At 35.7% G+C, this 27,508-nt stretch overlaps 1 protein-coding gene and 1 pseudogene across 13 annotated transcripts; one reads left to right on the top strand and one right to left on the bottom strand.

Annotated features, from left to right (window-relative positions):
- Nucleotides 1-155: 155 nt before the first annotated feature.
- On the bottom strand, nucleotides 156-26,401 carry LOC114274198 (myosin-9). Of its 12 annotated transcripts, none has more exons than XM_028216069.2 (31): nucleotides 25,973-26,401; nucleotides 23,012-23,140; nucleotides 20,983-21,126; nucleotides 20,706-20,851; nucleotides 20,463-20,619; nucleotides 18,946-19,073; nucleotides 18,671-18,830; nucleotides 18,418-18,567; nucleotides 18,194-18,330; nucleotides 17,960-18,106; nucleotides 17,720-17,821; nucleotides 17,571-17,628; nucleotides 17,392-17,493; nucleotides 14,819-14,856; nucleotides 13,846-13,972; nucleotides 13,524-13,706; nucleotides 13,227-13,358; nucleotides 13,027-13,136; nucleotides 12,819-12,879; nucleotides 9,285-9,462; nucleotides 8,821-9,026; nucleotides 8,593-8,712; nucleotides 7,991-8,089; nucleotides 7,460-7,681; nucleotides 6,786-6,925; nucleotides 4,403-4,656; nucleotides 1,688-4,085; nucleotides 1,362-1,482; nucleotides 1,215-1,258; nucleotides 1,040-1,118; nucleotides 156-587 (listed from the first exon to the last, which is right to left on the bottom strand). In XM_028216069.2, exons 1-27 carry the CDS (start codon nucleotides 25,973-25,975, stop codon nucleotides 4,033-4,035), a joined length of 3,486 nt encoding a protein of 1,161 aa, XP_028071870.2. In that variant the 5' UTR covers nucleotides 25,976-26,401; the 3' UTR covers nucleotides 156-587; nucleotides 1,040-1,118; nucleotides 1,215-1,258; nucleotides 1,362-1,482; nucleotides 1,688-4,032. The 12 variants fall into 12 exon arrangements, with proteins under 12 accessions (XP_028071870.2, XP_082763229.1, XP_082763233.1 ...); XM_082907103.1 differs by having other exon boundaries at nucleotides 18,946-19,004; XM_082907107.1 differs by lacking the exon at nucleotides 1,362-1,482 and having other exon boundaries at nucleotides 2,953-4,085; nucleotides 4,403-4,666.
- LOC145807967 (ankyrin repeat domain-containing protein 2B pseudogene) lies at nucleotides 11,015-11,733 on the top strand (annotated as a pseudogene). Its single transcript, XR_014351415.1, has one exon. The product of XR_014351415.1 is annotated as an ankyrin repeat domain-containing protein 2B pseudogene (transcript).
- Nucleotides 26,402-27,508: the final 1,107 nt, after the last annotated feature.

Below are 27,508 nucleotides of genomic sequence, written 5' to 3'. Positions count from 1 at the left end.
TTGAGATTTTATTTTTTTTTTAACATGAGCTTTGGATTAAAAAATGGTTGCTTGAATAATCAAAGAGCAAAACATTGTGATGAATTGTTGGTAAAAATAACAAAAATTATTGTTAAAATTACAAGATATGAAAAGACATGAACACAACTCAAATGGGGGTGAAAGCACTGATTTCTCATTCTCTTTAAAGATATTCAAGTTATTGTTGTTCTGCAAAAATCAAGTAACTAGAGCAATAGTGTTTCACTAGCAACTTGTCCCCTCTAAAATAAAAATAGTCCGACCAAGTTGTATAACTCAAATATCGAAATAGGACTTGTGGTGGTCCACATACTTAGATTGGAGGACTGGAGAAAAGCCTCTCCCATGAGCAAAATACCAAAATTAAAAAGCAATAAAATGAAATCCACAATGATTGGAGAACGAGAAATCAGAAACACAGAACATGAATAAAAAGAAAACAGCAGAAATACACAATCATGTGATTTAATCTCATCTCTAACCTAAAATCATCATCCGGCAAAAAAGAACTGCCTACAGCGTTATTTGAATCTTCAGTCATTAGCACACCCTCATGTTGGATATTCCTGTCAATCAAAATATCACAAAGTAGAAGTCATCCTAGTCGAACATTCTTTAAGGTTCTGGTCTATTGGATATTACGATCTTAATAGGTACTGAACACCAACCAATCTTAGTTTTGTGTATCAATTCCTAACATGGTCAACCCATCAACATCTAAAATGAAAAAAAAGAAAGGAAAAAAAAAAATCCACAACGGCTGTTGGAAGAGGTATGCATGATTGCAGTGGTAGAAAATGTTAAGCTATTTTCATCCGGATAAAAAGAGAGACAAAGTTGTTTGACCATAGTTTGAGAAATATATATCATCGGCAACATTGTTGCCTCCTTAACCACTTCTCATATCCACTTCTGGAAACACCAACCAGAGGCACATTTTGGAATGTTACACTAAAAATTATTAGATAATAGAATGATTGAAAGCCCAGCCAAGCTAAAGGAAGCAACAGATACTTACATTGGAAGAAAGGCTATGTGTTCTACACTTGTCATCCCAATAGTCATGCCGATTCGATAGTTGTTGTATACTAAGCACCCTGTGGAAGATTAAAAATTGGACCCATTTCAGAAGAAAGGAAGATGTGTAGCTTTAATAAATGATTTGTTTACAATTTTAGAAGTTGTCCACTTACTGAACACAGGTCATGACTTATTTCATCAAGTTCTGATGTATGATCTGAATCAGGGAACAGAAAAATCAGTATCACATTTACAAATTATTACTTTTGGATGATTAAAAAGGGAGAGTTTTCCAAAAAAAACATTTCCAGAAAACTTACATTCCTTTGTTAAATGTAATTGACACAACAAACAATGCTGGAAACATTTGGGCACTCCGAGCATGGGATGCAAATTAGCCTCTCATGTATGCTTGAGCTCATCCCAAGCTGAACCTGCACACTGAAAATATCCCTTTTCTTTAGTAGGGGGTGTGGGGAAAAAAATAACCAAACCAAACCAAACCAAACCAAGCCTTAAGTCCCATCAAATGGGGTCGGCTACATGAATCCTTCTTCTCCACGCGGCCCTATCAAAGGCCATTTCGTGTGGGGAAAAAAAATAGGGAAGAAAAATTACCAAATTACAAGAATCAAAACATCATTACCTCATCAGTTGCCTTGTAGCACCAATGTTCCAGTTCAGCCAATATCTTGTGGGTTGTTTGTGGTTACCTATCCTCTCAGGTTATGAGGGGTGAGCTCTTTCTTTGCACTTGAAATGACAAGTTTCTTCTGAACCAACCCCTCTCAGGTTTTGAAAGGGTGTTTTTCTTCAATTTTTTGCCTAGACACTCGGGCTTGTGAGTGGCTTTCTTTATAGACTTCGTGGATGTATCGCCTTTGTATGGTGGTTGGCTTACTCGGCCGTGTCCTTGTGTGCTCTTTTAGTTCATGTATTGAGCCTTACTTTATATTCTTCTTTTTGGTAATATAATGCTTATATATATATATATATATATATGTATCTAAAGGACAAAAATTTACAGATTATTAGTCAATAATATCCTTCACTGTTCCTTGTGAATAAGATATCAACAACTCCAAATGTTCCAACAAGAATCCGATACAACTCGAAACTATTCTTCAATGACAACTCCCTCAAACATTCCAACGCTAAAATGATGAACTATTCTCAAACCATTCACCCCATAAGGCTTCTACAGTTCAGATACTAAATCAGATTTGATGATCTATGAGCCAAGACCAACATATATATTGCTCCTGTCTAAGCAAACTATACTTTACCCGTTGGCCTTCAAATTTACTTGTAGAGAGACTCGACTGTATATCCCTGAGCTTACTTTATTCATCAAAGTACGCCTTTTTCTTAGCTAAGTAAGTTGTGGGCAAAATACTGGTGGGCTTTGAGTTACTGCTAGCAAAGGAGATACAGCTTGAGTTTTTTCTTTGTAGATCAAGGCATCTCTTGATACCTACACCTGGGCTTAGCGCGATTCACAACTACAATTTTCTCATTAGCCTTTTAAAAAATTAGTTGCCTGGACATGATATTTGCAGCAATCAAAGCCACCATAGTTGACACACAGACAATGGAATTCATATGCCATGAACTTAGAGATTTACAAATTAGAAGTACCATCTGATTTGAACACTCAGCTGCAGAAACCCAGACTCCAACAAGGTCTAAAACATTTTGGTAAATATATGCTCATGAATATATTCTTCTAAAATTTCAATCTTTCCTTCCACAGTTCTCTCCCAACATGACAACTTAACAACCCAAGTAGATGAATATGGAACACAAGCATAGAATTTAATGAAGAGAACAAGGCACGATGGATATAAACTAAAAGATAAATGTTTATTAAGTAGAATAGACCAGAACCAATGAAAAAGAACGAAGACTTACCAAAGCTAGAAGAAGTGGAGGATGAGAACCTGATGAAAAGGGAATCAGACGATGCTGCTTTATGCGAGCCTTCCACTGGTACTAGTGTGGGAGGGGGAATAACATCTTTTCTTCCATGGAGAGAGATTTACAAAGGCATTTAAATATTATGTGGAGAATCGAAGAAATCAGAGAGCAAGAAACTAGATGGAACAGGAGAAAAACTTGGCTTATTGAATCATTCAAGTTGTCTACTCTATTCTTTAGAAATCAATATACCTAGGAACAAATAAGTTTGGAAGGACCAAAATCAAATCCTTAATGCCTAATTCCAAAACCCAAACAGATAGCAGAATGTTTGACACATCATACAAAGTCAGCAAGATGGCGGCAAATGGACAATGTGTCCCTTAAGGCACTGTATGCTTCTACATATCACACTATTTTGGTGGGTAGTATCAGAATGATATTAAGAAGAAATAGTAATTACAGCAAAATGAGATTGTTCGACCTCTTCAGAAGCACCCCCAACAATTTCCGTTCTAAAGCTGAACCAAGCCAGACTTTTGACCTTTCTATTTGTCCCTGCACAAGATTTGCCAATAGTGTAATAATCTAGATTCTCTTAATTTTGATCAGGAGTTAACTTTTGATTGCCTAGGCTATATGCAAAATGTTATTTGTGGAGAATAAGCTATCATCACGATGGCTAATATCGTTAATTATTTTGCAAAGATTATTACACTTGATTCCACATATAATCATGTAGTGAAAAGCTCATCTGAAAAACAGACTAGACGAAGCATTGTCTTCAATCCCAAATTATAAGGGCTCAATACCCATTGTGCATCAATTAAGAAGTCCATTAGGCTTAAAGCAAAAATGGAATATCAGATTTTAAAGGGGTAGGGGTGAGTCTGTAAACTATAGAAGGAAGAATATGACACGTCAGGATATTATCAATCTCATTTTGTATAAAGCACAAGTAACAATCTATTGATGTGAGGTACCTACAGTATATGGCCAAAGCGCCCACATTTAATTGAACTAACAACTAGCTAGCAGGAACATAGATACAACAAATTGGAAGAGCAAGGTCCATCAGAAGAAGTCATCGAATGCCCCCTCCCGATCACTTTCCCAGTTTTCAGCTCCTGCACAACGCAACATCAAGAGAAAAAGATATACAGAATATAGTTACTTTCAACATGTCCTATTGAAACAAAACTGACATCCAACTTTGAAACATAGCTAATATTATCTATGAAGTGATGGGTAAAGATCAACACTAAAATAGAATGAGTGGCTAAATTAATTTTCTCATTTCTGGTAGTGAGAATTCCCTAAGGAATTATTGTATTCTCACTTGTATTATACCAAGTAGACAACAAGCTGATGGATTATGTTTTTGGTATCAACTAAAAACACAGTTTCTAGTGCAGACAGGAGACACTAAGAAAACTAGACTGACCTGAGACTTCAGCCGCTGAAAGATCCTGAACTATCAGCTGGAAAGCATGGGGATGGAGGGAAGAAAAGTTTGCTGGAGTTGAAGCAGGAGCTGGAAAAGTAAAATCAGAGTCGGTGGATGTAGTATCAGAGGAAACGGACAATGCATCAATCCGATCATCTCTAGCATTGAATCCAGAAGTTGAACTCGAGTTGGACGAGGTAGACAAGATCATTTTCAGCTCTGAGACTTGGTCCGATATGCAGTATACCATCCTGAGACACACTAGATCATATCTAGTATTAGTCAAATGAACTCTGACAAATTAATTAAAATATCTATCTCAAGTATCTAGATGGTTTGAAATAGTTTGTTTCTCCTAACACTCCACATTTTCTTCACTATCCTTCTTTACATTTTCTTGTTGATTTGTTTCTTTGTTTTCTTTCCTGCATCTTTCCATTTGACTGAATTTACAAACTTGATCCCAGAATAGAGATGAAACATACGGACCTAACTCAAAATATATATTCTCCAGTGACCAAATGTAGGAAAATGTGCAATTATTGATTTCTTCATCAACAAAAGCAATGATAAAATTTAGAAGTATGGGGAAACAAAAGACCACAAGCAAAACATAAAGAGATCAAAGAAAAGGTTTCACTGAAATTGCACTATTGCTATCCCAAGCACACTAAATTTACTTTAAAAAGGTTATGTTCCCATAACCCCACAAGACATACAGAGAGACATATTTTCAGACATGCCACCAAGCTACTAATTTATGCAGTAGTACATGATTGTTAATTTGAAACCTATCTATGTAGAAGCACAACTTCATTGCTAGAATTTCCTTGCAACAATCCCACCAAAGTTCACTCCATATGAATTAATTTGACTAATAGATGAAATTCAATGCACTAATCTGTCAAGTGTTAGAAAATACAAACAAATCTGCCTTCAGATAAAAACATGAATAGTCAAATGGATAAAAAATAAAAGTATGAACAATTTTACCATCTTGTTGCCAAAAGTAGAATCTCAGACCTTGCAGTTATCAGATTACCAAAAAATACTTAGCAGAACTTGTGAAAAAGATTCTCTTGGATGTTTTCATATGTCATATTTTGTTTAGAAGTATTTTTGTACTTTTGTTATTTTTAGTCATTAGGGTTCCTCTCTATTTAATTAGCATTAATTTGTTAATTAATTTCGTATTGTAGGTGTTAAGGATAATATACAATAATATGGCATCTTTCTCTCTTTACATTGTATTATGTCACAAGGTATCAGAGCTAAGGTGGTCGGAAGCCATAGCATATTTATAAAAATAAACTATTCACATATTTAACATAATATATTTATAAAAATATAAATTTTTAAAATGTCCCAGATGTAGTGTCCTGCACTTTTGAAAATTGACGTGTCAGCGTGTTAGTGTTGGTAAAGTGTTCGTGTATGTGATACGTACAACACAACACTTCCCGATCTATCAAATAATTCTAATTTCCTCCCTCATTCCTCTCCAAATAGATAGCAAAAAAGGACTTGCCAAATTTGTCGGTTCCCCTCTTGGAATCAACTCACTCTTTCTAACATTTACACGTTACAAAAACACCATCTGAAAACACAAAAAGATACACCTTCAATGTGTCACTTGGCCCATCTAAATCCATAAATTGCAATAATCTCATCTACAAATGGGAGATTCATAAGGAAGCTTCTTGGATTGCTCCCACCTCAAATCCACTCTTAAGAATTCCCCCCAGCATGAGAACTGTGGAAAGCTGAACTGTCCTCTGGTGTTTTTAGAACTTGTAATTGCTATTTTCTTTCATAATGTCAGCAAGTTCTGCATTGACCTTTCAGGTATATGTAAATCAGGTGGTTGATCTTACATCAGTACAAGAACAGAAAAAATGTTAGGGTATTTCCATTACCAATGAATCAAAATGTGAACTCCAGCCATAGGAAACTAAGTCTATTCAATATTGCCACTATGATTACAATTACATATACCAAGCAACTTACAACCATAAAACTTGAAATCTCAAGAACTACATTATTGGAACAACCAACAATACTCCTCACATAGAGAAAAAAAAAAAATATACCTTCCCTTTTGTAAAGTCTGAAGAAGAATGGAAGGGATACAGTCGCTCAAACAGACCTCAAAAGAAATTTTGAAGCATTTGGATCTCATAGATATCAGATCAAAGAAGAAAATAATGCCATTTTAACCACATAAAGGCAGAATCCTTGATGGTAACCAATAAAGTACCTAATTTGACCTAACATTTTGATATATCTTGCTCATGTGCACTTTGATGAATTGTATATCCAATTTCAAAGCTTCAAAACTGTGAATATATATCAACCTAAAGAGTTTATGCACTAATGCTACCTGTTCAAAGATTCCTGAAGTTGATGAACTCTTCTTTCAGTTTCTTCCAACTTCTTACGCATTTCTTCATTTGATTCACGGGCTTCTGCACATTTTCTTTCAGAATCATCGGCTCGTTGTTTCTCCGATTGCAATAAAGCCTAAGCAACATAAAACCAGGGTAAATATTAAGGAAATAGAATTGGAAGAAGCTAGATAAGGTTTCATAAACTAAAAAATAATACTGAATAACTATTAACAACAACAAGAAGGAGAAGATTTGTGTATGTAACGAGAGACATGCCAACACAATGGACAAGCTAAAACAGAAAACTCATTGTGCAAATAAAACAATCTCATTTCGCAAAATGATCGTTCAACCTTACTTGTAGGAATCTTCTACTGGAATGGAACCTCTCAAACATATGAATCCCTATTCCATGAGATTACGTGGAAAAAATTAACTCAAATTTGTTTATATTTACAAAAAAATAATTTGCAGTTGACCTCAAATTCTTTAGTCTTTATCGCTTTCTATAACTTTTTGTTTTTCAATTTCACTCCCTCTGGGATATCAATTTCTCAGCTTCTCTTCATTGCTGTGCAAAGAAATGATGACACACTTGAAAAAGGTAGCGCTTAAGGCAACCAACAAGAAAGAAAAAGAAAGGGGAAAAATATGTGACGAGCTAAACCTTCAAGTTTTCCACTTCTGTAGCCAGAGTCTCAAACTTCTCAGTATCTTGGACAAGCGGTGGAGCTTCTTTGACAACAAATAATGCGTCTCCAAATGCCTTCCGTGAAGCCTCACATTCCTTAACAAGCAATGCATTAGTTTCATCAACTTTGCTTTGCATAGCTTGCAATGAGTTTTGCAACTTTGCAATCTCCTGCCCTTTTGCCTCTTCCAAATCAATCTGTGCATGTGATTTTAAACTTTAGTTGGAAGCCAAAAAAACATGTAGCATGACTTCTGTTAAATAGCATAATCACCACAGTCCAAGCTATTGGAAATGGAAGTTATTAAGCAGTAAAGAAAACTTCTGCAGTGCTTACTTCTGTAGAACAGACATATTCGGGTTACAGCTCTTTTTCTTTTTAGGAGGTTTCCGAAGTCAGATTATATGCTCATCATAAAAAAGTCATAGATCAAACTTTACATGTCCTGCTGAAGTTATAGTACTTATCATTTGCATAACATATATATATATATATATATATATTACCCTCAAACGTTTTTCCAACTGCAAACGCCATGTGAGTTCTTCCACCTGTTTCTCCAGCTTGTCCTTTGCTTCTATGAGTGCCCCTGTTTCTCTTGAGGCCTGAAAAATATTGCATTTGCACTCAAATATTAGAGAATTGCTAGACATACAAACTTCTACACTGACATGTAGGAACAATACCATTTATTAACTTCTATGCTCTATAAACACACAGACTACACCCTGACTAAATTAGGTGTGTGCCAGTGTGTCGGTGTGTGTCTGTGTGAGTGTGTAGATGTATGGATAACTCTATTTTTGGTGTCCAACAAGAATGTCTACCTGTTAAGTGAGAATGCCTATGACAAAAATTATTGTGATTTCATTGATCACAAATATATCACATGGATGCCTTAAGAATGCATGGATGCTCATCATTGCCACTTCAAATGTCCCCAAATTAATTAATCGTGCTCTCATGCTCTAAGCAGTGTATAGGCCTTACCAATCTGATCATATCTTATTCTTACAACTTTGTAGTTTGTCACTGATGCCCCAGAAATTGAGAGAATGACAAGGTGCATGTTGTACAACTTCAATAGCATGAGAACACTGCTACTTACCATCTTTAGTTTTCGAAGCTCTCTCCTGGCTATTCTCCCCCTCCATCTGCATTGTGTAAAAATTGATGCCCACTTGAGTTTCTTGTAGTACGAAAAATCTCTATGACCACGCCAATGGGCCTGCAGTTTTTTTTTTTCTCTTTCTTTTTAAGTAAAAGTCACACTTTGGAAACATAATGTGCATCAAGCTAAATCTTTCAAGCAATACAGAACCAACTATTCAATAACCTGAATAATAATTGACGCCTTTGCCTGCTTTCTACATCTGAATTGATTACGAGCAGCCATAGCCCGCAAACCCGTCTGCATGACAAGCACTGAGAACTTAAGACTGATATAGGACCATCTGGACAAGTGCCTACGCAAATCTGTCTGAATCTTAAGAGCAGCTGCCTCCCTTTTCATGTTCTCATATAATTTGCGCGCAAGTCTTCCTAAAAGTCGTAATCAAATAAAAAAATAGTGGATCTTTATATATAATATATGAAAAAACAAGAAAATAGGCAGCTAAGTCCAATCGTGCAAGGAAATAAAAGAGAAATGAATAAAATTAACAACAAACTACATGTATGAAGAAGATAAATATCCTTCCAATAAGTGCATCAGCTGATACATTCGGGAACATGCTTTCAGGAAAAGGCAGTACTTCTAGCAAGGGAAAGATTTCATGGCTCAAAGATTTGCTGACACACCTCTCCATATACATTGTATGCATATAGTAGCCTTCCGCAAAGCAATGAACTGTTTGCGAGTAATATGAGTTCTACTCTGCTTTTGAATAGTCTTTGCTGCAATGTTACGTTTTTCTGCTCTCAGTGCATCTAGCTCAGCCATCTGACCTGCTCTTAAGAAAACCTTTGTTTTTCCTACCTGCAAAACCATTTACAAACTTTAATTTAAGAGGAATATAGCAAGCAGATGAATATAAACCAAGAAGCCATAATGATATTACACCCTTTTTTTAGCTATATATATAAAGCAACCTAAGGAGAAAGCATGAAGCACAACAACATAAACCCTGCTCCCTTCCCCCCGGTGCCGTAGAGACACAAGAACACAAGGCAAAAGAAGTTATCTATTTTTTTATTGTTTCAAAATAAAAAAAAAAAAAAAAAAAGGCGATGACTTGAATATATGTTTTAAAATTCTTATCTGAAAGATGAACATATGTGTTTAAACAATTCTATGCAGCACTATAGCACAGATAACAATAAGGCATTATTAACATCTGATCCAAATTAAATAAAATGAAAATAACCTGTACCAGAACATAATTCAACAAAGAAACATAACTGAGTTCTAAAAGTAAGTACAATAAAAGGGAAAGATAGTTTAAAATTGTTACAATAAAAGTACAGTTAATTGCTTCAAAAAAGAACAAAAAATGTGTATATATAATCAAAGATGGCCAAATGAGATATAGCTCGAGATCATAGCGTGCACAAGTGGTAACAGTAAATTTTTGATTAAAACTTAACCCACGAGGTGTATGCCTAACAAGGATACCTCTCAAATTTAACAGTCCTGAATGTTTTAACCACCTCACACTTAAATTAGCCTAAAAAATCCTTTAACACCTCAATTCTAATCATACATCAATATCAGATTAGAAGTTTCCTAACACCTATTTTATATAATGTTAGAATTTCCCATCTTTACCTTCACCTACTCCACTACACACTCCACTTCACCTACCTCCACTTCACCACACACTCCACTTCACCTAACCCACTATCACCTCCACTACACCTACTACCACATTTTCTTCTATATATAGATTGTATAGGAATTGTAATTAATCAATCTTGTATCTATCAATCAATCAATAATATACATCAGACACTCCACTTCACCTACCTCCACTTCACCACACACTCCACTTCACCTAACCCACTATCACCTCCACTACACCTACTACCACATTTTCTTCTATATATAGATTGTATAGGAATTGTAATTAATCAATCTTGTATCTATCAATAAATCAATAAACATCAATCAATAATACATAATTCATTCTCTCTATTTCTCTATACATCAAATTTTACATGGTATCAAAGCAGGTTTAGCCCCTAGTATTTTTCGCTTCACCGGCGGGCGGCAACCTCACCTTAGCCGTCCGCCGGACCTCAACCTAATCCGCTAGAATTTTCTACACATACCTTGAAATTTATTCGAGTCCACCACCACTGCCCATCCTCTCACTGTTGTCCTCCCATACACCACCGTCTCGGTCGTCTTCATCTACCCCCACTGTTGACCTTAACCCGTCGCTGCAGTCCCTTCATCTACCCCCACTGTTGTACTTTATGTTATGTGGGTTTTGTACCTGAAGCAAAATTTTTAATCGTTCCAGTGGCGCTACAGCAGTGCGTGATACGCCTACGGCTACTCCTCCGGCGACGAGACTTGCAGATACTGAGAATCGCATAGCTCGGAGCCTTAACACCTTCTCTCGCGACCCTCTTCCTTCAATAGTGAGAGTCTTGTCCTTGTGAAAAGAGTTTGTTATGGCTTCAAAGAGGATTCATAAGGAGTTAAAGGACCTGCAGAAGGATCCTCCTGCATCTTGCAGTGCAGATGAAAAGATTGGTACGGCAGAGAACAAAAGTCCAAAATCTGAATCATCCTCTATGGACACACAATCAGGACAAGGACCAACTCCTACAGGAGCTGGATTTTCTGCAAGTCCTTTCGATTTCTCAGCTATGACGGGCCTACTCAATGACCCAAGCATTAAGGAATTAGCCGAACAGATAGCACAAGACCCTTCATTTAACCAGATGGCAGAGCAGCTCCAAAAGACTTTTCATGGTGCGCCAGCTGAAGATGGCATCCCTCAATTTGATTCGCAACAGTACTACTCCACAATGCAACAGGTTATGCAAAACCCCCAATTTATGACAATGGCTGAGCGCCTTGGTAATGCGTTGATGCAGGATCCGTCCATGTCCACCGTGTTTGAGAACCTGGCTAATCCTTCACACAAAGACCAGCTTGATGAACGAATGGCGCTCATCAAAGAAGATCCTGCTTTGAAGCCTATTTTAGAAGAGATAGAGACAGAAGGTCCAGCTGCAATGATGAGGTACTGGAATGATAAAGATGGGAAATTCTAACATGGGTTAGCTCCTTTATGGGTCCGACAAGACTCTGTAAACTGTCCCGACATTGATTCCGGTTAGCTCCTTTATGGGTCCGACAAGACTCTGTAAACTGTCCCGACATAGATTCCGGTTAGTTTCTACAAGGGTCCGACAAGACTCTGTAAACTGTCCCGACATTAATTCCGGTTAGTTTCTACAAGGGTCCAGCAAGACTCCGTAAACTGTCACAACATTGTCTTCTACAACGGTCCGACATGACCCCATAAACTGTCTTCTACAACGGTCCGACATGACCCCATAAACTGTCTTCTACAAACGGTCCGACATGACCCCATAAACTGTCTTCTACAACGGTCCGACATGACCCCATAAACTGTCTTCTACATCGGTCTGACACCACCATACAGTGTCCTCTACAACGTTATGACACCCCATACAGTGTCTTCACCAACGGTCTGACATGACCATACAGTGTCTCCTATCCTTTTTTTATTTTTATGTATTTTCTTGTTTTGTTACTCTCTCCAAACTCAAGTTGGTTAGTTTCTCTCCTCCTTGAGTTTGCGGGGGGCTGTTAGAATTTCCCATCTTTACCTTCACCTACTCCACTACACACTCCACTTCACCTACCTCCACTTCACCACACACTCCACTTCACCTAACCCACTATCACCTCCACTACACCTACTACCACATTTTCTTCTATATATAGATTGTATAGGAATTGTAATTAATCAATCTTGTATCTATCAATCAATCAATAATATACATCAGACACTCCACTTCACCTACCTCCACTTCACCACACACTCCACTTCACCTAACCCACTATCACCTCCACTACACCTACTACCACATTTTCTTCTATATATAGATTGTATAGGAATTGTAATTAATCAATCTTGTATCTATCAATAAATCAATAAACATCAATCAATAATACATAATTCATTCTCTCTATTTCTCTATACATCAAATTTTACATATAAACTGCAAGCATTTAGCCAAGGCCAATATGCAAACCAGGAGTAAACAAACAATCTGAGATTGTTATGATTGAAGTTTTTGGTTCACACAAAATAACCAGCTTATCAATATGTAAATGCAACTTTATACTACCTGAAAACCTGTAAGACCCATCCTGTCCAAAATCTTTTCGCATGCGACCTTTTCATCATTACTGCTCATACATGAAACAAGTTTAGATATAAGATTCTATCCATGTTAAATGATAAACTCAGTCTGAGCTTCCAAGTTGACTGAGCACCCCAATGTTTTAAGCAAATACTACAATCTCTATCAGTTTAGAACATCAACTAATACTTACTTCCCTTCCAAAATGTCAGGAGCAAGAAGGCCAAATCGATTTAGAAATTCAAAGAATGTCTTACGAGCAGGGTATCCAGCACAACTGATTCTAATTGCCTCTAGAACACCCTACATTGACAAAAACAAGCATGAAATACACAAGTTTTAAATATAATATTCATAGAGTAAGTACATTACCAAATTCAAGATTGTACTCACACCACAGCGTAGTTGTTGCATGATGTTGACATTCTCAAAGATTGCCGGTTTAAGGAGATTATTTGGCTTCACACATCTAATGTAGTGGGGCTCTGTAGAATTTAGTGTTTCCATTAGTTGCTGAAGTTGTAGCTGCATGAATTGAATTAAAACATCAATTTAAACATCTTATAGCAGAAAGTATGTGTCAAATTCTTGATGATATATGGCATAGCCTTATTAAATTTACATTTCAATAACCAATTTATAGAGGAAAATCCTCAGGAACCGTAAGATAGACAATATAAGATAAGACACCTTAAAACGAGAACCAATTGATGAGAACTTAGAAGTCTTGGAAGAAGATTTAGTTGTTTCCTGTGGAAGTGGAGGGAACAAGCCTGCTACAAAAGAACATTCGGAAGAACACAACAAATCTTGATGTTCAGGAACAACATAGTCTTTGTTTTTGTCTAGAAACTGGTCAGATTGATATACCACCTAAAAAGAAAAGAATGAAAATGCTTTAATGCAACAGCAAACCCACATATATATTTTGTTTTTCCCGCTTAACACCAGCCCGTGCTAAGCACATTTCATTGAACTACGAAAAACATAGAAAGACTGGAATCTAACTCACCTCTCCAGCATAATGAGCAATGGTGAAATCTGTGAGAGATAATTTTGGCTTGATAAAACGCTTGTGAAGTTTGAATGTCTGATAAAGCTTTTGTGAAAATGTTTCATGAGTTGACTTTGGAAACATGCTGGAAACAGAAAAGTCCATACGATAAACAGATGAAAAGGTCAGTTCAGCTTTGACAAACAAGAAGCATAATAAACTTGTGCATGCACACCAGACATATACATGCATGAATATGTAAACACATGCAAATATTAATATATATATATACACACACAAACTATGGACATGGGACATGGGACATGAGAAGAATATAATGACATGTTGGCATTTCAATTTCCAAAAATTATGACTGGAAGAGACATAATTATAAAGAACTGTATTTCTATACATGGCAAAGTAATAACAAACAATTCATTTTTGCATGAAAAACAAATGTATATTTATTATATGAAAATGATTACAAATTATATTCCATTTTCTGCATTTATATGTTGGAAAAGAAGAGAGAACAATGCTAATCTCTCCTTTATGAAGCCTAAGCATTAACAAATAATTTGGAAGCAGCTAGGTTTTAGGGTTTCAAAAATCAAAAAGGCCTAGCGGAGGAGAGATAAAAATGTATAAATCCATCTTTTTCACTTTAATATTGGGCAGCAATAATATTTTTTTCAAACTTGCACCAAGATCTTGGATGTGTCTCACGTGTGTCTTGGGGGTAGATCCAAGTGTCCCCCTCATGTCCAATGCATATGAATTTTATTATTATTATTTAAATAATAAACAATAAAACACACTTTTGGATACATGTCCAACGCGTGTAGCCAAACCATGTGTCTAAGAAATACCAATATCCTGCACATGTAAAACATGGACATGGTGACCCTACGAGGCACGTCCATGATTCCTAGCATACAAACATACACATAACATATATACATGCATGCATAATGAAGAAAAGTTTTCTTACCAGGCTTCATCAAGCAAAGCAATGATCCCTCCAGGTTTCTACAAAAGCAATATGAATAAATAAAGTTACTTAAAGATTGATACACTGATCAATGAACTTCAACGTAATCATTCTAGTACCTAAATTATAAGTATGTGAACATGAATCCTTATATGGCAATCTGCTATTGTAAGGATTTGTACTATAGAGAAAATGTCTACCTTGGGATAGTATCCATATGATAAAAACCTCAAACAAAGAATACATAATATGACTATATCAGCAAAAGGATAAAAAGCTTCAAACAAGGCACGCTGTCGGGCATATATCATAAAGTCGTATACGATTATTTTGCTTATTGGGATTATCTATGTTCACTAAATTTACCAAATTTTCATTTTCCCAAATGATGTTAGTAAGGACATACACGCACTTATCTGAAACTAAAATATACTTTTCTGGTACAAACATGGCTATCAAAATTTCGATCAAGATCTTATGATCGTGTAGAAAATTCCTTAAAGGTAGGATCTTTCGATCTTGAGAGTTAGATCTTATAGAATCATAGAATCCCAATCTGATCCTAACCAATCTAATTTGTAAGCCCTGTTTCATATTATATAGGTTATTTTTTTATAACGCTTACGTTTGTAGCATAAATATTAATTTTATATGGTCCAAATGAATAAAGAATAAGTGACTGAATCAAATAGATTAAGAAAAACAAACTAGAGAAATAGACATTCAAATATTGCAATAATTGCAGTAATTCATAAAACTAACTCATCAAAAGAACAAACTCAGCCTAAGCAGGGTCTAGGAGGGCAAGATGTATACATTACCCTTATTTCTAGAGAGGTTGTTTCCGTGACTCAAACTTGCATTACTAGTGATGCTAACGACAAGCCTTATAGTTGGAATCACTCTTTTAAATTTTCAATCGATTTTCCAATCCAACTTTATTAAATACTTTTCCTTCTCTTTTTATACATTGTTGAAGAGTGCCAAGTGTTCTGTTATAAAATGCTTCTTCTCCACCTTATTTTTTTACGAAATGCAAAAGAAAAAAAAAAATCTATTGTATAATATTGTATTTACATTTTACACTAACCATTATATTTTTCATAATATCTCCACTTCTTTTTAGTATAATTTAGGCTTTTTTTGTGTATATTTTTTAAGAAATGTTTATTCAAATTAAATTATTATGTAATTTTTCTTTTTCATTAGGATATTATGATCCTCGATTAAATTCTACAATCAGATTCTGTAAAACCCTCCAAGGATCTAATGTAAAGGTACAAAAAATCCTAAATAGAAGGGAGAATGGATTTCCACCTCATCTTAAAATACAAAGCAATTAAAGTATTTTTATGTAATATGCTTCTTAAAAGTGACTTCACAACTTTCTTGGTCAACAACATAGTAGAAGAAAGTTGTAGTTAAAGCACTCAAAGGTTGCAAAACTGCTTGCCATAATTCATTCATGTCAGTGCTCCTACTACAGTTTGGAATCAAATCAGTCCTCTTATTATAGCGATTATCTCCCCGTCATCCAAGGCTATCATACCGGGGTGACTGCAAGAGAATGGAGTTAGGGGGGACTTCTTTTCAGACAATAGAAGTCCTTTTATTTTATTTATTTATTGTTATTGTTATTATTATTATTTTTTATTTTTTATTTTTTATTTTTGGTATGTTTGGTGAGATTAAGTGAAAATTTTGTATTCTCCATACTATCCTTATTGTGTAATAAACTGCCAGTAATACCCCTAATATCCTTATTGTTAGTTTCATATCTTTTGACTTTTTCTGTACATTACAATATACGTTTGTTAATTTAGAAATATATATTTACATGTATATATAAAAAGACATCAAGGTCATGTTTGATATTCATCTTAAATGTTGGGCCCCACAAACATGATGTTTGGTTGTTTTAAATTAGACCAACATCAAAGGACTTCCAAACAAACCATTCACCAAACATACATCTTTTCATAAATGAAGTTCTTCCTACAAAGTCCTTTTACACGAAGGACTTTCAAGTATAAGAAGCTACACCAAACAGCTGCTTTATACTTTTGAGAAGGGCTTTACATATGGTACTAGAAAACCTGTTTCAGTGTGAAGGAAAGGTTCATGTTACCGGCAAGCTCCCTTTGTTGGATAAACAATTTGCTCTTTATCTGGCAAAATGCATTCCGTTCATCTTTAATAACGGTTGAACCTTATTCATTTTCTTATTCAGTTTCAGATAATAATGACAAGTATTGTAATATGCATCTGCCAAAATATATCCAAAAAGAAAATAGCCTAGATTTCAACATTTCTACATACAAATATATTTTATTGTGTCCTACCGATTAAATGAAGAATGGCCCTTGTGGCCAAGTTGTCGCCCACTAGGCTGGTGTCTTTGGAAACACTAGAACTGGATGAATTCCTGCTTAAGTCCTTTTAAGGCAGGCAGTGATACCCTATGTAAAGTTCCTTGCCTATAGACTAGGTCCAGAGCAGAAATATATCTTACAAAACAAGAGTACATGAGTTCATTGAATGCCAAGCCAAGGGACTAGATTAAAGAAGGGAACCTTTTCGATAAGATCCAAGACATCTTGATTGTCAACAAATTCTATGTAGCTCCAGTCGATCTCCTCTTCTATGTACTCTTCTTGCTCCATCTTGAACACATGCTGAATGACACCACAACCTTCAACAGTAAGTTGAGAAAGTGGATTTGAATATATTATAAAATAATATGAACATTTACCTGGTTGAAATGTTGCTGCAGCTTCTCATTTGTGAAATTAATACAAAATTGCTCAAAACTGTGCCCATGAATGTATAAAACCTTCAGTCAAAATAATTGAATAGCTAATTTCACTATCAGATCATACTTCCCTAAAAACTGACCCTTACCTATTAGTCTTAAAGCTTTCAAAACCATAGATGTCGAGAACCCCAATCAAAGATTTCGAGTTAGGATCTTGCCCAATTGAAACATTAATTTTATCAACCAACCTGAATATAATAAAAATTAGGCAGCCTTAGCATCATATCAGCACCTCAAAAAAACTTTTTTGTTATTCCCAGCAACAAGAAACCTCCTGAGAAACAACCATATGAGTGAAAGCAATAATCCAAACAATCTTATCTTACCAGTCAAACAAGCGGGAATACATTGTCTTAGCCAAGCCATCCCTGCTAAATGTTGCACCAACAGGATCAAGAGTTCTCTTAATAACTTCTTCTGGGGTGATCATTACTCGCTTTAGTAGTGCATCTTCAAGTGCAACAGCATCACACCTGAAACACGAATTAAACTAACTTGTACAGGATCAACCACCAAAAGGAAGATATCAAACCATGAAAATGTCAATGATCTAGTCTCACATGAGAAGTTCTGCTGTTGTTTGGAGATGAAATTTTGATTTGTCATCTTTCAGAATAGATGAATCAATTTCTATTCCCTTGGCAAACTCAATGTTACCTAGATGAAGAATTGCAGCCACAACTCTGAAAATTGCATCCTAAGAGAAACAGAGAAGTTATTCCCAATTTTACTCTATTGAGCTAAAATGGATGCAGCAAAAATATTTTTGGATCCAAGGCAATACCTGTTCTAGCTGACTGACTCCAACAATATCCATGGCTCTCCTAGTGGCGAGATAATCATGAGCATCACTTACACCAACAAGTTCATAGCAATTTGATTGATTCAGATAGCGAAACGTTTTAGGACTTCCTAACTTATATTTCTCAATTTCCTGACGAGATTTGGAAACTATTAAAAGCATGTATTGACTATAAATTTAAGAGACCTTCATCAAGGGATCTGAAATATGAAAGAACATCTGGCGAAAAACCTACCTCTGGTGGTGCTGCACAAAGAAGGTAAAAGCAATGATAGTTGCGTTCTGTGTCTGAAATTTGGCAAACACGAGATCTCTCAAGAAGATAAGTTCTAATGGCTGCTCCTGAAATTTTTCCATGCTTATCAAATTGAAGCTCAACAAATTTACCAAAGCGGCTGCACCAATAATTAAAATCAAGTTAGTATTATTAAGAACAACATTTCGAAAAATGCACCATTTTTCTATGTATGTGAAAGAGTGCAGGTTCATAGAATGACTAAGAGATTTCACCTGGAATTGTTATTTCGAACAGTTTTTGCATTGCCAAATGCTTCAAGAACTGGATTTGACTGCATTTGATAGACCAGTATATCAATTACAAATCCACAAAAGATATCCATACAGAAGCCATAAATTTTCTGCAAATCACATCATGCATATTAATATTAAGAAGTTGATGATTTCAGAAACACAAAATCTCAAGTCGGCAGGTTTGCATCCTGCATCATCTGCTTTCAGAATTATTTCCAGAAAAAAGATCCAAGTACATTAAAAGGTTCCTCATAATGCATGTCTGATGTTGAGGAAACGGATTAATTCCATCCAGCATCCTCCATCTAATAAGCAAGATTCTGAATTTGCCAATTCTCTCCTTATGTATTTCCCCCTTTCATACTATGAGGAAATTTCTATTAAGCAGAATAGCAGATAGAGGACTGCAAAAAGTAAAGCAAATACATCATGAAAGTTCATTAGTTGTTGGCTTCGTAGGGTACAGAATTTCCAATATCATATTTTCTGGAAAGGGCCTCTCAAAGCCACATAACAGTCCAGACTGAAATGTGACAAATTCCTCAGATAATCTAAGTGAAGAACAGATCAGTTCCTGAAATGGTCGCTTATTTTAGAAGTGTTCATTTATTTATCTCTTGTGGAGCTTGGATCTCATTATTTTGCTATAGGCCTAGGTTATGATGTTGATTGACCCTCTAGCTTGTTGGGTCGGTGGACCTTAATTAGTACTGTTCACTCACCTTGCTGTTCACTCAAACACTAGGTCCAATGGGGGGTTTTGGGGGGGGGGGGAGGGGCCTTCCCATGTGCTTCCGTGTAACCCTAATTTTATACTTATAAATAGATGATGGGGCGTCTCTTTTAGGTTAAGAGAAAGTTGTATTTTTTTGATCATAGTGAAAACTACAACAGCCGTGGACGTAACCTATTCTGGAGTGAACCACATAAATCCTTGTGTTCTTGTGTGTATGATTTGTTTAATTCATTATTTTCTTTCTTGTTTGTTATTTCGTGTCTCACCGATCTTGGTTAGGAAGGGTTAATTCTTAACATAGCTCACACAGATATGTTTTCTCCTTTTACTAATGTAAGTCCATCTATCAAAAATGCTAATTGAAATGTGGACAAAAACAAAATGAATAATACAACTCTAAATTCTATTAATTTAACGTTAATTTTGAAGTAAGAAATGTCTGTAAGACATGATAATCGCAAGTGCACCTCCAACTGAAGCATGATGTCAATAGGAAGGACATTGATAATATTTTGTGTTGCATTTGGTGTCCACATTCAGAGTACCATCACACCTATCTTGAAGATGACCACAACAAAAACTAGTATCCATGATGGGCATCAATTCTATGTGTCTGTCTTATTAGATATATAGCCCCTGTTGCAGAATTCGAACTTCAAATGGTAGCCTCAAGGACTTTACATGATCCTTACCAGCACTAGCCCCATTGACGAGTTAAACAATAATAAGCATGAAACTAGAGTTAGATCATGCATCTTACTTCTAGAACTTGCTGCTCAACTGTCCTTCCTTCAGTGCCTTTACGGCCACCCAAATAGGCAAGGTAGCGCATAAGCATCTTGGTAGTTTCTGTCTTACCAGCCCCACTTTCGCCACTGACCAGAATGGAGTTGCTTTTGCCCTCATAGATCATTTCCCTGGTTCATTTCAAGCAATTTAGTAGACCAGTTGAAACATCCTTTAAGAACAAACTCTACAGAATTTTAACAAAGTACAAGGTCACCTAAAAGCAACGTCAGCAATTGCAAAAACATGAGGACTCAGTTGTCCAAATGGTGCTCCCTTGTATCGTTCCATCATGTGATCATCATACATATGAGGAAGTCTTTGGAATGGATTAACGGCGATAAGAATACTTCCAGAATAAGTCTGTGATAATGTCAGATTAGGACATAATATTATGACAGAGCCGCCCATAGCTGCATTAATTCATTGCTTTCTCTCACCAACATGAACATTAAATAACTAATAATATAAACTAAAGGTGAAGACAGTCATACGTAGATTTCGTTGAGCTGATATCTAGTCGACAAATTCTGTAGAACTCCAGGCGCATGCAAATATGATAGCTTAGTCATGTCATCAACTCCGCCAGGAGAAACTTCCATGTCCTTCGGATAAATTTGCGATATCTTTGCAACAACCTGACCATAGGAAGTAGAAGACAAGTTTCAAGTAGATGAAGGTAGCCAAATTACAAAATTAACATAGGTATTCATTTACAATGTAAACCTCAAGCTGCACGGGTATTTATTATTTCACTTGAAAAATTAAGGATACATCCAAAGTGATACCTTTTTCCAACCAATAACAAGGGTTGGCAAATGAACTCTTATAGAAAGTGGTTATTTATTAGAACAAGACGAATAAGACAGTGCAAAAAGTCGTGAAAAACTGAGGAATACATGCGAGGGCCAAAAGTACCCTTCATCAACCAGGATAAGCATATGATCTACAGTATAGTAAAATTTTGTCTAACACAACTGATTGACTTTCAAAATTAAAAACCAGACATCCCTATATGAACAAAGAAAAAATGAACAACACAAACAGCGTACTTTGGAAGAAATGAACTAATTCATTTACAATATAAGCAGTTGGAAATCTTCCAGAGAGTGAATTTATGCAAACAGAATAAATAAATAAATAAATAAACAAATAACAAAACCCTGGAAGTATCCAATTTTCAGAAATCTTCCGAGTAAAAATGACTACTAATTTAACATTTTAAGTCATCAGTATAATTTAAGTATCTGACAATGCAGATACAGCTACCAAACTGTAGGTTTCTCTTCCCAGTTTCATCTTGTATTCCTCATTGAGTTATGATTATTTGAAGCAAGTGAAGTTGCTATCTTTACCATAATATTAAACCTCTTTTTAACTGTTTCAAGTATTATTAGATATATATATATATATATATTTTTGATAAATAATCAAACTTTATTAAGAAAACATCAAGGCAATGCAAATAATACAAATGGAAAACCAACACCCCACACCAGGTGCAAAACTAACTAAACAAATCTTCCACAAAATCGACAAAAGTCAAAACGTCAAGATCCACCAAACCCTTCACCCAACAATACAAAACCTTACTAGATATATTCATACCCCCGCGATACATGCATATCTTTCCCAAAGGACCTGTTTGTTTCTACAGAAGTCAGTTCCTGGAAAATGTTTTACTAATTTTTTTTTTCTTCAGGATTCCATGTGATAAATATATTTTATTAATGAAATTTGTGTAAAACTTCTGTTGCCCCATTTGTGGACTTGAAATAAATTTATGAAGAAAAAAAATCCTCTTCACACCTGAATTACGCCTTCTAATCTGAAGAAACGTTTTCCACTGGTAACAAAAATAAAACAACAGACATGATTTGATTGCATATGTTATGGAGGAGCATTGAATTCAAGCAAAGCTGCAGGACCACCAGTTAGTTTAGACTTGTTTTCTCAAAAGTTCAGCTTTATTGATATATGTAGCTCTAAATTTTCATGTCTGTGATTAGTTTCATAGACTTATTAAGGTCCAAGTCTTTTTTAATACAGTCATGCGATTTTCACATAGTTTCTTGAATAGTATCAAGGGCTGGGGTTAGAAAGCTTAAGGGGAAACAAATTTCTTTAACCCTTCCGCAACACTTTCAGGTGCCCATTCTGGTTAGTTTTCCCATAATTAGCATGCTAAGTCATTTTAGGAGCTCTCAAACCCTAGAATCCATTTGTTTCTTTTTGTTTTCTTTTCCTTTTACCAGGGTTTTCTGTTTGTTGCTAGAGATCCACAAAAGGTATTCAGGCACCTACTGCAGCAACCAGGCAGCAAATAAAGTCCTCCTACATCAATTCCAATCAAAACAGAAATTCCCAAATTTAAAGAAGTTTTGTGATAAAATTGAAGTCTAAAATTTGATCAGCACATAAAAATTTGGACCTAGGTTATGCAGGCAGAACTATGAACTTCAGTTTCTAGAAATGCATCACATTGATACAATAACTAATGTCCAGTTGATGTAATATTTTTACCGTCTTGTCATTACGAGTCTGGATCTCAACTTCCTGCCCGTTAATATTTGACACTTGTCCATCAATCCAAGCTTCATCTGGATCTTCAACCCAAACATGAGAACCTACAATGATATTCACTGGAGTGCCCTGCATGTGAAATTCAAAAGATTATCAAAGCTTAAGATCTCAAATTTGTACGGAGGGAAAATAAAATTCTAATAGCAAACAGGACATAGAAGATTCTGTATATGTAACCACGTTCCATTTGTAAGATGTATCAATAAAAAACATACATGTACACTTCAACAAACATATATCTCACACACACACACACACACACACACATATATATAAACAGCAGAGAAATAGGTAAGGACCAAACCAAACTAAGTATTGTGTCCCAATCAAGTGGGGTCAGCTACATGAATGCGTTTTCGCCATTTTGATCTATCAAGGGCTATATGCTCGATTAAATAAAATAAATTCATATGTTTTTCTACTACTGCATACCATATTAGATTAGGTCTTCCCCTCCCTCTAACATCTCCATTTATGGTGATCATATCACTCTTCCTTACCATTGCATCTATACATCATCGTTGTACTTGACCAACTATCTTAACCTATTCTCTCTAGACTTATCTTCTATAAGTGCTACTCTTACAATTTTCCAAATATATATCCATGCAGTTTTTAAATGTCTACCAATATATATCCACGCAGCCAATCTGCATTGGTGTTCCGTTTATTTAAGTTGATATCTAAAATGTCAATATATCCACCAACATCTCCAGACATCTAATGGCACTACACAAGTAAACAGCCCAAATGAATGCACCAAAGGCTATTTACCAACAGATCATGACATCTACCTACACTGGCATTAGTATACAACCAAAATAAACGCATCAAAACCTCTATTCCAAAAGCTTGAGAGATTTGAGTTCATTAGGTGGCTATCTACAATGACTTCTTCCTGGTAGCATGCTTGGGTCTAGTTACTGAAAGACACCACAAGGTGGTATTGAGTCATTTATTATCCATAGATATCATTAACAATATTGACATATTGTAACCTTATATGTGTACTGAGTCAATCAATGCAGACAATTTGAGGTATCTAGCAAATTCATTATCAATTTAATTTTTACTTTATATTTCATTTTTATATTATGTTGATCATGTGTATTTTGTTTTTATTTTATACAAGTGACAATTTATTGACGAAAAGGAACCAAGAGGTAGTGTTGCCTATATACAACTTCCACAACTAAAACAAGAAAACAACATAGGATCCTATACACCACTTTCTACTTGAAAAAACTACTCAATTAAGGTTGTGTTTAGATCACAGATTTGAGAAGGAAATTTTGGGAGGAAAGAAAAAAAATAATGAAAAAGTGGTGTGGTGGGGGGGATTAATTCATATTTCATTCACTTTTCCCTTATTATTTCATTTTCCTTCACCAATCCCCACTCAAAACGTAGAACAGTAAAAAATCTTCTCTAGATAAAAAAAAGAGATTCCTTTATACCCTATAAAGACCAATGCTTCTGCTCTCCCCAAATTATCCACATCACACACAAACATGCCAATGTTTAAAGCCTTCATTCTTCTCTTTACAACTCTCCTCCTCTTCAACAATGAATGTCCACCATCAGTTATCCAAAAAAAAAAAAAAAATGAATGTCCACCATCCTCTAGGAAAAAATGCAATTCACCCTAAACATGACCAAATCATCTCTTAAAGCTCTCTAGCCATATGAAAATTAATAAATAGGTGGTTAACTGACTTCGGTTTGCACTTGCACATACAACACCAATACCAAAATGTGGCATTTGAGCATCAAATTACCAATAGTTATACATAAGCTACCTTTTTTCTTTTTTCGATAAATAATAGAACTTTAGTAGAAAAGCATCAAGACGATGCAAAGAATACCAAAAAAAACAACCCACAAACGGGCCCAACAAAACTATAACTAATCAAATCCTTTACAAAATTTACAAAAACCAAAACATTAGAATCAACCGAACTCGTAACCCAACTGTGCAATACCAACAAAAGCCTATTCTCTAACCAAGGAACTGACTAACACACATCCCAGAAGACTCGACTATAACGCTCCAACCAAATCAACCAAAGCAAACAATGGGAAGCAAGCAACCAAGCCTTCCGACGCCTCTTCCCAACCTTAGCTCCACCCCAACTCTATAACACCCAACACAGACCGAGGTTGCACCCAAACCATTGAAACAAATAAGCCTACCTTTGAAGGTGAATAGAGAGATGTACCTTGATGATCCACCCAAAACCCATAGAAAGATTTTACCTGAACACCCCAACATGAACATCACCCATCTCAATGCACCATCCTTAACACCCACTATGTGTTGCAATCTTATGTAACCTTTCCAAGAGACATCACAACTCACCAACCTCCAAACATGGGATCAAATAATCTTGTAGAAGTACGCACGCTATCATTATTGTGTGAATGAGTAATGTAAGAAGAGTTAAGAGTATGCATACTGCAACAAAATCCTGTAGAGGCTCTTATGTCCTAAAGCTACTAAGTGCATGATGTAAAGTAACTTTGTTATTCTAACTAGTTTTTCCCTTTGGAATTTCAATGGATATACTTACAAGAGCACATCTTCACCAGATTATCTCGAAATACAATATCTTCACTCTGCGTGCAAGTTCGAGGCAGTCAGCTCCTCAGTGCATCTATTTCTCATTTTATGAGTTAATCTGTTTCTTTTCAATCTATAGTGTTTTCCTTTTCAGATTGGCATTTCCACTCGAATGCATAACAAAATTCAAACACAATCAATTGGCCGACAATGAATTTTCAATCGCAAGGAAGTAAAATTACAGATCATATAAACTAACAATAGAAACTTATCAAATCAAACGAACATTTGGATCCGCATTGCCTAATTATGCAAAATATGAATCCAAAAACTTGACATACCATTTTTGATTGACGAGAAAAGCTCAACTACATGGATTTTGATATTCTTTGGAGACAATAAACACTCCGATCCCAATCTTCCATTGAAACTGCAGAATCAGAGATTGGGGATGGAGTTGAGGAGAAGATACGCCGGAGAGTGGACGGACGATGAGATGGACGCGGAAGAGGAGGAGGAGGAGGAGCATGAGCAGAGCGTTGAAGTGGTCGTTGAATGTGGGTGCTGAGAGTTTGGTCTGTGTGCGAGAGTGTCGTTTGGTTTGTGGAGGAGGTGACATTTTTAGACAACCCTACAACTTCGGAGCCGTTGAGCACTCGCACAACTTGGACGCTTTGCCAGAGCAGAGCTTCTTGTGGCGCGCGCTCTCTCTCTCTCACTCTCGCGGACGATTTTGGCGGTGGTAAGGAAACATTAAACAGTGTTTGGATGAACTCTGTATCTTTAATGCGTTATTTATTTATTTGGAGAAATTATCCATATGTCCCATGTGGAACATGTGGATACCATTTAAATCCCATAACTTTTTGAGTACACCTAAAAGTCCTTTCCTCTCTCTCTGCTTTTTGCTTCCCTCTTTACGCCTCCTCCTCTAACCCTAATCTCAGTCCTAAAGTCAAACAAGAAGGCGATGAAGAACAAGAACAAGAAGACGCTCATCCTCAGATTTGTGCTTAGATTGAACAGATTTGTGTATATATCTTTGTCAATTTCTCTCTCTTTCTCTCTCTATTTACAGTTTTTTTTTTGGGATAGTTGTTGATCTATGGTTGTTGTTGTTGATGATGAAATAGATCTATAATATCATTGAAACAGATCTGTAATGACTCAGATTTGTACGGATATCACACAGATTTGTAATGAGAAAATTTTCAAATTCTGAACAAGTAATTTTCGAGTTTTAGTTATAGGCGGTGAAAACTGTAAAATTTTGCAGTTTCAAAATTTTTTTTTTGTGCTGGAATGAATCATGGTTTAAAACTGTAAAATTTTACAGTTTTATAACATTTTTTAGAACTGTAAAATTTTACAGTTTCATAACATGTTTTAAACATTCCGACGAGTCTCCGGCAATGTTGAACATTCCGACGAGTCTCCGGCGACCGTTTGACGGAAGTCCCATGAAAAAAAAAAAAAAAAAAGATTTTTTGGTAACAATTAAAAATGTATTAGACTAATTATTGCAAGTATTTTATTTTGGGATTAGTTGGGTTTTGAACTCAGTACATAAGACTTATCAGTAAGTTCCCTATTTATTTATTGGTACGGACCACCAGCCTCGCCCAAACCGTAGTAGAAGGTCTACTTTCCCTTTTGTTTTAGTCAGACCATCAGCCCGGCCCAAACCCTAATGGTCTTCTTTACCTCTAATTATTTGTTTTTTTATACATTATTTTTTTAATGCATTATTTATGTTCCTCTGTTTTTTCGTCAATAAAATTTAGATTTATTTGGAGTCTTTGAGAACTATATTTTTTTAATTGGTTGTGCTGTAGAATAAGAAAACATGTTTTTTTAACCTTTGGAAACGATTGCTT

This window comes from Camellia sinensis, chromosome 14, assembly GCF_055761805.1.
Source record: "Camellia sinensis isolate YWXY chromosome 14, ASM5576180v1, whole genome shotgun sequence".
Lineage (NCBI taxonomy): Eukaryota > Viridiplantae > Streptophyta > Magnoliopsida > Ericales > Theaceae > Camellia > Camellia sinensis.
Note: the sequence above shows the minus strand (reverse complement) of the source record. Positions and strands in the feature narration are given on the sequence as shown.